Source organism: Thermobia domestica, chromosome 13 (genome assembly GCF_964235325.1).
Source record: "Thermobia domestica chromosome 13, izTheDome1.hap1.1, whole genome shotgun sequence".
NCBI classification, from domain to species: domain Eukaryota; kingdom Metazoa; phylum Arthropoda; class Insecta; order Zygentoma; family Lepismatidae; genus Thermobia; species Thermobia domestica.
In genome coordinates this window covers 55,874,015-55,886,489 of record NC_137466.1, presented here as the reverse complement: position 1 = coordinate 55,886,489, position 12,475 = coordinate 55,874,015, and the positions used below count along the sequence as shown (strand labels likewise).

The following is a 12,475-nucleotide window of genomic DNA, read 5'->3' as shown; positions in this document are numbered from 1 at the left end:
CGCACACGGTGTTTGTCCACCACATAGCTCAATTGGCACGAGCTGCGATTGAACCAAGGAACCCATGCACCAGATGTGAACACGCTACCATTGGACCACCGCGGCCTCCTTTACAATATTGTAAAGAATCGAACCTACAACTTTTTTCCATAAAGTGTTCGTCTATCATTGAGCTACAGTATCCATATATAGAAGAGAGAGAATATAAAATAATTCCCACGATAAAAGAAGATAAAATGGGAATGCCCCGAGAAAACCCACTATACAAGACTATCGTACGTGACAGCATGTATAACTGTATAAAAAAAAGAATCGGACAACAATATGGTTAATATTCACAAGAAGTAATTTCTCTCTCTTCTTCGTATCACAGAGAAGAAATCCCAATGTTTGTCTAAGTGTATAACAATTGAATATTCTTTACTTTCACAATTTTTGCTCTCTCTACAAAGTTTCGAATGCAAATCACTCTTTTTTTGGATTGACGTCAATTGGAACCGTCACCGTCAAAAAAAACACACACACAAATATTGGCTATACAACGTCTAACAAATAACTCCCCAGCATACAGCACACTTTCACATGCTGATAAAATGCAAGAGCTAAAAAGAGAGAATCCGGGCCATCTCATGACGTCATTAACAATAGTTACACCCGCCCGCACTGTAGGAAGGAAAAGACGCTGTGATTGACATAAGCAAGGCAAGTTAAGGCCATTAAGCTAGCTTATCATTGGCGTTAAAATGGACCACATCATTCAATTCACACCTGCTGGTAGGTAGTTAAAAAAAAGAAACGTCATCAATGGTGGCCTTTACTCACTGAAATTCTCTTTGATAATATAATTACCACCTCCTTCGTTTTCAGATCTCTTTCCCCTTGCCCCCCCACATATCAACTCCCTTTTTCTTGTATAGTCTTCTCTCTTGTTACTGGGGAATCCGTATGAGCGTGTCATTCCCCTTAACTTCTAGTAAGTTCTCCCACGTGAGTTGCGTTCGCTATAAAAACTGAGAACTTGTGCTTGTCCAGCATTGAAGAGTTTACTCAGCTAACGGAGAGATTTCAACGCTAGCATTGAACAAGTGCCGCTATAAAAGCGAACCGGTGTTCGCCACTCTTTCAAGCCTTCGACAAGTTCAAAGATTTTTTTTTTTGTGAAGTGTTGATTTAATTAACAAGCCGAACTAAATTATTATTATTATTATTCATCGAACATTTAATTTAATTAATTCTAAAATGGTGTCAACAACTGTGTTGTTGGTTGTTGTTGTCGTCATCGTGTCAGTTGTAAGTGAAGTGACTGCCAAAGCCTTTCACGATGCAGTTGTAGGTGAGTTACCTGGTTTATTTATATCTTACAGTCTAAGGTCCCATGATTATGCCCTCTGGGCTAAGAAAGACGATGACTAAAGCAAGTGGAATGATGATGGAATAATTAGTATAATAAGAATGTGGGAGGAAACTGGAGTGTTCCGAGTAAACACACAGACTTGCTTGGGAATTGAACTAGAGACCCCACGCACTAGAAATAAGCACTCTACCACTGAGTCACAACTATCAAGTAATGACGAATTTATAATCTATAGACTCTTAACACTTTCAAAGATCAGTTAATATTTCTGCAATTATAATCTCCGTCGATTCCTTTAATGTATAATATGTTGACAGATGTTGGATCAAAGTTTACATTTTTTTTTTAAATTCAAATAGCTTCCCAATTTTTACTAGATACTTGGAAAATATCAAAAAATACTATGTCCTAATTTGGAATCGAATCTACTATCTTCACAAATAATTGTTGTGACATAAACTTACGTACATAAAACGATAGCTGAAGTTTATCATACTGCATTTATGGGCAAGTGGTCAATTTATTTTATTGTAAAATCTAGGAGGCTTAGGTGGGTAGATCATGTAGCCACAATGCAAGAAAGTAGCAACGCTTTTATAATTTTAACTGGAAACCCGATAAGAAAAAGTCCTAGATGCAGAAGGAAGAAGATAGTCTCAGTAGTAGACCGTAGGTGGCTCAGTGGTAAAGCGATCAACTTTGGTGTCTAGAGCCTCTGGTTCGATCCTAGTTCATCCCAAGAGGGTTTTTTGAAGACTAAACATCATATGCATGATTATTCTCCGGGCTCTCCTGCTTCCTTCCATTTTCTTTATTCCATCATTTCTCTCATTATCATTCACTTATTTCATTCATTACAGCCTCCCTTAGCCTCGAAGCATAACGTGGGACGTATTCCATTTCACGCTAACCACATAGCAACGAGGAATCTCAACTTATATGAGTACTTTCTTTATTTTTAACTCAGTCATACAATAGAAAAACATCACTATGACCACTGATTATTTTTTTTCTTCTTATGCATTATCTCATGGATGAAGTAACGAATACATTAAACAAACAAATTTTAAAAACAAATTGTTTTCCTGCATGATAAGTAGTCTATCTCAACTTATTATATTGAGGCTTAGGAAATAACTTGTTTTGTAATTGTTTGTATTCAAAATGTTCCTCTCTGTTAAAGCCTAATGGAATCATAAGATAAAACCAGTATTATACGTAGGAAAACAATGGTAGTAATTAAGATAAATGATTTCAGGAAAACGATATCTTTGTGTTGTGCCCATACAAAAGTCTAAATACGTATGACCTTTAACGTATTAATTAAATATCATTTACGTCAAAAATAATACAAAGCTCGGTGTTACACTGTATTCTGTGAATATTACTGGCCAAATGAGAATATTGAACAGTACAAACTTAAGGATTTAGATTTCTGGGCTTTCGGCATATAGGGCCATTTAGCCCTTCACATTTGAGCGCTAATATCCCTCGGCGAGCACACTATCTAGGGAAAGGGAAGGAAGGAAGCGGCCTGGGACCTATAAGTTAAGTACCACCCCTGGTGTGAATGAGGAAAACCCAGGAAAACCTCATTCAGGTTGGCTGGCCTGAAAAAGGTTTTTACACTTTTTCGACCGAGTGTCCCCACGGTGGACCGCTCGCATCGAAGGCGAGTGGAAATTTAAGTGGCTTTTTTTTTTTTTCGAGAGAGAGATGCAGTTGCTTTTGGTAGAATCTTCATCTCTGGTGTAAAGGGTTCATGGTTCGATATCAAGTCATGTGAGCTTGCGGTAGACGAACATCGTATCCGTGGGATTTCTCGGGATTTTCCAAATCATTAATTTATCAGTCTAGCTTAAGGGGCATATGCGTGACATGTTAAAGATTTCATTTCATTAGTACCGTACGAGGTTATAGAAAAATCATGTCAAAAACTTATTCCCGTGAAAGTTTCAATCAAAGGCTCTTTTTTTAAAAAAAAAAAAAAATCTAAGTACAATTCAGTAAAGATACCATTAAAAATAAAAATAAAAATTCTTGTAGGATTAAAGACAAAGATGTACTGTATTTGTGCTCTGAAAATACTTTATTATGGAGCCAAATGTGTTCTATTTTAAATAAATTTGGAATTGGTATATTTTCATACAAGAGAGAGTCATTGACATGTTAGTTGTGATTTAAATATTTGGTGATGTACCAATTAGCTAGCATCTATGTTTTCTGTTGCATGGTCACAGGTTCAATTCCCGATATTAGTTCATGTAGCTTGGGTTATAGATTAACCTTTGCTTCTTCTTGCACAAAATTGTTTTTTTTTAAAAAAAAAAAAAAAGTTCAAGTTTTAAAGCAATAACTGATAATTTAGAAGACAAACTTATTATTTGGAATTTACTTTCTCGAGACCTATATAATCCTTAATTAGTGATTTCTTCCGATTCCTCTGGGAATTTTTTGTCCTGATGATGATCTTTGAATACTTAATTAAAAGTAAGAGTACCTATCTCACATTTGATTCAGGACACATCCCTTCTAATCTACTTGACAGGCTCCTTTCTCCCCTCAAAATATAAAAGGAATAAAAGCATTCTTTGGTTTTAAATTTAGACCAGTGATTCTAATTTTAAAAGAGGCTCAAATAAAATCTTTCAGTTTAACGTCGGACGATTATGCCTTTTAGGCTAAGGGGGGGGCAGATGATGAGAGAATTGGTGGAATGGGAATGTGGAAGGAAACGGAAGTACCCCTAGAAAACCGACGGACAGGGTGTTGTCTACCACATGCTTACTTGCAGCGGCGCAAATCTGTCTTCAACGTTGGAAGTGACGGCTAAGACCGTTCTTTTTCTTTCTTTTTTTTCTTTTTTTTTTTGCGATGTTTAAAATATTTATGAAGTTGAGGATCAGAGTTGTCTTCAACACTGAGAAGTGGGCAGAGTTGGAGCTTATTCTGGGAAGGGATGGAAGTCAGACTCATATTATGGTAGATGAATCTGATTTCTAAGGTGAACCTGTTGTATATTATATATCAGGAAATGTAAATGAAGTGGCAGTCGGACACAAATCATCACATTTCTACAAAAAAAAAAAATAATAATAATAATAAATAAATAAAATAAAATCGGATTATTAGGAGGGACAGTCCTCCCTCAGTTCCAACATGTCCCCCTCATCCCCCGGAATTTGCGCCAGTTCTTACTTAGCTGGGTATCGAACCAGGAACCCCAAGAACTAGAGATGACTGCTCTACCACTGAGCCATCCAGTGATTCGAGATAGTTTTCTCTTAGTAACAATTATTTTTTTTGAATCTTTTTAAAAATTCAATAAGAATCTTCAGGTTGTAATTTTTCCTTGTGAACACTTCTTATTAACATTGCTCTTAAAAGAAAACTAAATGTTGTAGTTTACGCAAACCAAATATATATTGCAAACATAGGTGTGTGATTGATCTCTTCAGTTTCAGTTTTATCTTTATAATAGTAAAATAAATTATACCTATTTTTTACGTTTTAAACTATTAAAGATCAATGTTAATCAGTTCTTTTCCTTCAGCTAAAATGTACTAGTTGTTCCCCCGCCTCCATGATTTCGGTTTTCTGAACACTATAGTTAAAATTGTGCCTAATTAGAGTTCTAATTATTTTCATTCATTTATTTAAAGTTTCCCAAACAACTAACTTCCAGTAAGACACACGTTTATGCTCAAATCTAGATACTGTTACGGCCTATTAATCGTAGAATGCTTCATCTAGGTTGACGGTAAGACTTGTTAAAGGTAAACTGTCACAACTGCCTGTAGTCATTTTGCTTAGTTATTAAATATTATTGCTTCATATAGAGAATAAATACTTGTGAATTTTTAAAAAGTAATTACAATGCGACCCTCGTCTTATTAATAAACTGCTAAGCACGTTTATGATTAGCATAATCACAACCCAATTTCAAGTAAACGGAAGCAGGAACGTAGCGGAGCGGCAGTTATTAACCATTTGCAATTAGCATTACTCACAGGCTGAGATGATTTTGTATTATAAATAGATTATGCTGTACCCAAAATTTTCTATTTTTCCGATATGTTGACTCAGTGATATTAAGATGCAATTGCAATAAATCATATTGCGCCTTATGCGGAGTCGTTCTGCTGTGTGATTAGTGCCATACTAAAGATTTCGACTAATATATGTTTCGTGTAGTAATCAGGCCTTTAATATGACGCTAATCATACGTCAATACGACTCTGCATAAGGTGGATTGTGTTTAAGTCATATGGTCTTTCTGGATATAACACTAAAAGTCACGTCACTTATTAAATTTCATCTAAGTTTCAACATATTGAAATAATTAGTGAGTTCATAGTATAGTGCACTGTAGTTTGTAACTTGAAGAGAGACTGCTAATAAAATGTTAACATTTTAACACTTTTGATGAAAACGTATTTACATAAGATGTCACCAAGATGGATTTAAAATCGAACAAACATCACTTGAATTATTTAATATGTACTAAGATGATAACTTGATGAAGTTAGTATAAAATGAGAGTTGTTCAATTCCTTTACACCTAGAATGCGAATGTAGCACATACGATTTACAATGAAATAACTAATCTAAATCAGGGGCGGATCCAGGGGGGCGATCGGATCGATCGCCTCCCTCCCCCCCCAAAAGAGGAAACTTTCTTATTTTATATATAAATAAAACCCATCACAGAGTTTGTAGCTCTTAAAAGCAGCTCTAAGTAGCAGTATTATAACCCACCGCCCCCAGAAGTCCGTCCTGGATCCGCCCCCTGGTTAAAGATAAAATGTGAGAAAATTGAAATCATCTTGAAAATCTACACGTACAGTTGATATTTCTGCCATAAAACTTTCTTCGCATGACCAGTATTTCGAAGAACGCTAACCTGGTTGGTTAGTCTTGTTCCTTAATGATTACGTATTCCTGACATGAAATGATTCTATGCCAAAGCATGTACGCAGTTCGATTCTTTCAGTCGCTCAGTTCGTAGAAGGTATTTGCTTGTTTTTTTCTTCTTTTGTTCTGTAAAGCTTTACAGTTTAACCTTGACAAAGAACTTGCAAGTGAATGCAGACGGTCATTCCTGGATACTTCAATAGCCACTTCCAATGCAATGTGGCAACCTTCAAGATTTCTCTCTCTCTCTGTGTTAAGAATTCAGAGATACAATTTTACTATTAAATTGGTATCATTTGTAATTCGTGGTTGTGAGCTCCTTCGTGGCTAAGCGGTTAGCGTACGTGACTTTGGCATGGGAGACCCGGGATCGATTCCTGGCGGGAGCTCATTTGGTTTAGATTCCACGTTTAATCAGTAGGTCCCGTCTCATATAGCATCGCAGCTGTAAGATACGTTAAACTCAAAATCACCTCAACTCAATTCGTGGTTGTTATTGTCCAGCCGACTATGATGGAAGATCATGAATCTTTCTCAATTCCGGAATTTTCTAAATTTCGGAAGAATTTTTCCGGAATCCGGATTTTTCGGAATTTTTCCGATTTTACTCTCCTTATTCCGGAAAGTAAATATTTCGGAATTGGCCATCCCTAATATAGACTCAAAACTTGTAAAGATCACTTGGGTATTTATTTCTTAATTTTTGAACTTTCGTGAAAGTTTTATAGGTTTATTATTATTATTATTATTATTATTATTATTATTATTATTATTATTTGAAATCTTGGAACTTTGACTCCTTTGGATTATTATATTTCTAAAAATAAAGTAAATCAATTTTTTATTCGTCTTTAATTTTCGCGAAATGATGTATAGGCTACCAATACGAAATTCATAACAAATGTAAAAAATTGCGAAATAGTTATGTTTTTCAACTTGCGTTTCAGATACTTAAGAGGAAGCTAGGCCAGTCAGGAAACGTAATAAGTTTTCTATTTATAATTCAATAGTTATCCCTCCTCTCAGCTATCGGCTAACTGACGTGAATAATAAATTTTAAGGTTAAAACCTACGCCTAAAATAAGGTTAGGGTCCTTGCCCTATTTTGAAATAATTTAATTGAAACATTAAGATGGAATTCAATTGTCACAATAGTGTTAATTTGGAAGTTGACTGGAAGCTAATGACATCTTTTGGCGTCAAGCAACCTGGCAGCACAGCTAGCGAAAACTATCAGCCTTACTCTTAATTACCGCTTCACATTGATTAAGATATTTCCCTTTTATAATAATGATTCTTGGGATTCGAAATACGCGTTTAGAGATAACGAATCGATCATTTTCTAGTGTGCATTCGTAATCGAACGTAAATATCATTTATATGTAAAAGCCAAAGTTGGCACAAAATGCTTCATTTATGCTGGAATTCTAGTTTATATCATTAACTCCTCAAGTTTACCCAATTCTGGCTTACTCGTCCCTATATCCCACCATTCATAAATCTTTCAGTTTAACGTCCCACGATTATACCCTTTGGGCTATGGGAGATAATGATTAAAGCAAGTGAATAATGATGAAATAATTAGTGGAATGATAATGTAGGAGGAAACGGTAGTAGCTGAGGAAAATCCACATACACGATGTTGTCCATCACAAGCTGATTTGGGCGGCGGGGATCGAACCAAGGACCCCCTGCTCAGGCCCGTATCCACGGAGGGCTAGGGGGCCTGCCCCCTCTAAATTTTCACTGCCCCCCATAACTTTTCACGGTAGGCTTGCAAATGAAATGTAACATAGTGATAAACATAACATAACATAATTATAACATAATATGGCCGCGGTGGCTCAGTGGTAGAGCGGTCACCTCTGGTGCTTGGGGTCCCGGGTTCGATCCCAGCCCCCGTCAAGTGTACTTTGTGGTGGACAAACACCGTGTGCGTGGGTTTTCTCGGGATTCTTCCGTTTCCTCCCACTTTCTTCATTCCACCATTTCATTCATTTATCATAATCACCGTCTCCTTTAGCCTAACCGGTATAACCGAGGGACGTAAAATTCAAAGATTTCATTTCATTTTTTACTTACACGGAAAGCGAGATCTCTAATTCAGCTGAGTTCTTGTCATGCTTAGAATCGTTACCCATCGCTTAAATTCATAGTCTTCTTAGGACATTACATTTTCTGGTGGTTTTCCCTTCCTAGCAAGCACTAAACATTATAATGAGATGTAGAAAGTATCGTTTTGTTAACGCAAAGGCGTAGATGGATAGCTTGCAAACAAATTAGGAGAAACGAACAGACACAAAGGCATTGTTGCAAACCTCCAAGTAAAATGTTTCTTTAAGGATCAAAGCAAATTTGAGCAAGTACTTTTGTTTTTCATTATAAGGACTCCTTTAAAATGTGACCAAGAGTTTAACGAAATATTCCGCCGGATATCGAACTTAGAGATATTGCCTAGTTGAATGTTCGAGAGATATTCTTCCAGTTTGTTCTTTGCACGGATCAAAACATCAGTGTCTCAAATATTATAATTCTTCTATGAGTATAATGACACATGTCTATACACAACAGAGTGGACATGGTTAGTATTCTTGCATTGTTAGTTGGGAAATACAGGGTTCAAATAACTGGAGCGGTCAACCTGATTAAGTGCATTCAGTTTTATATATATATATATATATATATATATATATATATATATGTGTGTGTGTGTGTGTGTGTGTGTGTGTGTGTGTGTGTGTCGGAAAATGCTTGGATGCTTGTTTTGGTTGGTGTCTTCCCACTTGCGACAGTCCTACTAGCGACAGGAACTGTTAACTGTCCTATGATCGACCGATTCGATCTGTTAACTGCTCTATAAGTCACCGATTCGTTCATACCAAGGTAAGGTTCTCTCTTCTTTAACTAGTTTCATGCTAATGTGATTTATAACCTACCAAAATGTACTATGAAAAGTTTCGCTCTACCTGAATTTAATACGTGAGAATGCTCTCATTACATTAAACAATCTTATATACGTTTTTCCTAATATTATATTTTTGAATTAATTTCTATGAATACATTGACTCTATCAAGGGGAAAACTAACTAAATATTAAGAGTAGCTCCGCCTTTGTCTATGATTCTAATATAATTTAAAAAATTCATGTTAAAATGGTATGGAGCATAAGTCTAGATTGAATATATTTATGGCATAAGAAAGAAATCAGAAGGAGGTAGGGGCGCCCGAAGAAAATATTTTAGGGAGAGGCATCTCCATGGTTGCTGTATCACGTCTGGTATATCTGGTAGTGATTTGCTATATTCTTGTGAGCCAGGGGGGGACCCCTGCCTTTCCATCGGGCACCCATGGAAAAAAGGTGTTCACCATTTGAGGATATCAAAGAAATCTAAAAACACGGTGTATTCGAAGAAATCGTTACACAAGTTACAAATCTCTCGCAGGACTTAACAGTTCGTCTAGTTATAAGGGATTATTTCAGATTGCTACACGACAAGCTTTTATGTATAAGTCAAAACAAGAGAGGATGGCAAATTAAACAATTAGTTTACGTTTTAGTAGCTTACAATAGGGGGGAAGGTAGTTTAAAGAGTTTTGTTTACCTTTTGGATTGTTTAGAGTGAAGTGCATTGCAATTGGTGGAATTGGTTGAGAATAGCCAATCAGATGTAAGGGATCTCAAAAGCTGACTTTTATCATTGACAATTTTTTTTTTTTTTTTCATTTTATTCATAGTCTTAGGAAGTCTAAAAGGTAGATAGTTGGAGAAACCGTTACACGTTTAAGGTTTTCAAAATAAAATATATTACTGTGCTTAATGAGTAATTAGATTTGAATCAAATTAAGTACAGAAAACAGAGCTTTTGAAGAAAGGGGATATTACAACTGGATTTTGAATAATTACACAGGAATATACCGGTACTTTTCATGCAAATATTCCTGTTGTCTCGTTAAGTTATTTGATATGTTTTATGTCAAATCTAACTCAAAATTAAAAAAGTTTTATTTGTACTCACAGTAGAGGAAAAATATATTTAACAAACAGTATCACTGGCACGTACATATTTCATATCAAGGTTGTTCGGGCGCTAATAACGCCAGAGGCAAACATATTTTACGAGATGGAATCATATCCTTTTCCATCATCTCAATGTAAATGAATCGGTCGCTCATAGGACAGATAACAGTTCCTGTCGCTAATAGGACTGTCGCTTCTGGGACTAATTCGTTTTGGTTCACTTCTAAAACATTTCGCTCACCTTTTATAATACTTCCAACATAACCAGTAAGTCTCCTAAAGAAGTCAAATAAGTAAAATTTACAGTTTTATCACTACAAGTTCAAGGAATAAAACTTATCTGCGATAATAAGGTTCCTTTCCTTAGCTTTGATTTAGCTTAGTTGATTTTACCAATGCGATTCCCCTCACGACCCGCCTATGAGTGTAAGACACCAATAACTTACCGATTTTATCTGGATTTCTTTTAATATGAAAACAGAAAGACTTTCTTTTATTTTATATCTTCTAAAGAGCTTGATTTTATCATCAAATGACTCCAGCAATTGCCGTAGACTTAATTGCCTATTTCGTTTGCAGCTGTAACTTAAGTTCCCGTCCTGTTAGCTGCTTTAACTTTAGCTTCTGTTCCGTTAGCTATTGTGATTTTTAGTTCCTGTTCCGTAGCTGCTGCAATTTTAGTTCTTGTTCTATTAGATACTGTAACTTTAACTCGCGTTCCATTAACTGCTGTATTCCGTTAGCTACTGTAACTTTAGCTCCCGTTCCGTTAGTTGTTACAATTTGAGTTCCCGTTCCGTTAGCTAATTACTGTAACTAGCTCCCGTTTCGGTAGCTACTGTATCTTTAGCTCCCATTTCTTTAGCTACTGTATCTTCAGCTCCTGATTCGTTAGCTTCTCTAACTTTAGCTCCTGTTCCGTTAGCTCCCATTCCATTAGCTACTATGATATTTAGCTTTTGTAAACAATATTGTCAAGTCTAATATATTACTATATCAGAAAAAAGTATGTTCTAAGACATTTGGCTCAGTTTTGCTAACTTCACTATGTTAATTGCATGATATCGTTGTCTCATTAAAAATACTATTTAAATTCACTGTATATTTCTTTACAAAACAATGTTTTATGTTTTTTTAAACTATAGTATATGGCAACACTTATTTCTTGGGAGTGGTTTGAGGAAGAAGTCTTTTCAAGATGCAAGGACATAAAGATGAACTTGCTAATTGGCAACACGTTTGTTGTCTGACCTGGAATTGAATGAGTGCAAGAAAGATAGAGAGGGGGTTAAAAGAAAGAAAGAAAAGAAAAAAGAAAGACTTTTAGAAAAAATGAGCAATGTCAGTCGAAGTAAAAAAGAAATGGAAAAAGTTGAGAGAGATTAGTATGAAATTCTTGGAAGGCAAGAAAGTTTTTTTTAAAAAAGGTTTGACATATGATTTTAGGAATAAACACATTGAAGAATAGATGATACAAAATAAAATAAAATAAATAAATAAAAGAATCTAACAAGTACTTTCTAAATTTATGTGCACAGTTGTACAGGATCTCAGCGCTAAATTCATTAAGTACTAATAGAAGTGTATGTGATGTAATTTCAAAAATGAAAAATGAAATCTTTTAAGTTTTACGTCCCACGATTATGCCGATTAGGCTAACGGAGACGGTGATGTAATTTTAATTACATGGTTTTCAAAATTAATTTGTTTGCACAACAAAATTTTAGATACCAGAAATCATGTTTAAATAAACCTGATACGAATCACGTACAGCATACATTTACAATGTAAGCCCGTTGCTAACTGGAAAATATAAACAAGAATTTTAGAAAAATGAACCAAAAATGGATCAAAAGATTGCGATTTTGGCCAAGAATTAGTTTTTGGATCGTCGGCAACAAAAGTTTTGAACGACCCCTAAATCGAGTATTCGTATTTTCTACGGAATAACCACATCATACTGAGCACATCATACTGATAGTTTGGGTTCGACTACACTATATGTATATAGAGTAGCTCTCCGGATATAAGGCATAAAAGAAAATTTTTGACAGTTTGGGTTTGGCTACACTGTATGTAGTTCTCCAGATATAAGGCCTACAAGAAAAATTTTGATTGAATATATTAGATCTTTTGATCCAAAGAAGGCGTTCGTCGAAACCAGGCAGGTTAAAATTACTGTGGCAAAG

At 35.5% G+C, this 12,475-nt stretch overlaps 1 protein-coding gene across 1 annotated transcript in view; it reads left to right on the top strand.

Moving 5' to 3' along the window:
- The first annotated feature begins 1,002 nt into the window (after nt 1–1,002).
- Nucleotides 1,003–12,475, top strand: part of LOC145668154 (BPTI/Kunitz domain-containing protein-like) — a 56,116-nt gene continuing 44,643 nt past the window's right edge. The window contains exon 1 of the mRNA XM_081735745.1: nt 1,003–1,333. Coding sequence (XP_081591871.1) covers nt 1,240–1,333 — 94 coding nt within the window. The 5' untranslated portion in view covers nt 1,003–1,239. The remainder of the gene's footprint in view (nt 1,334–12,475) is intronic.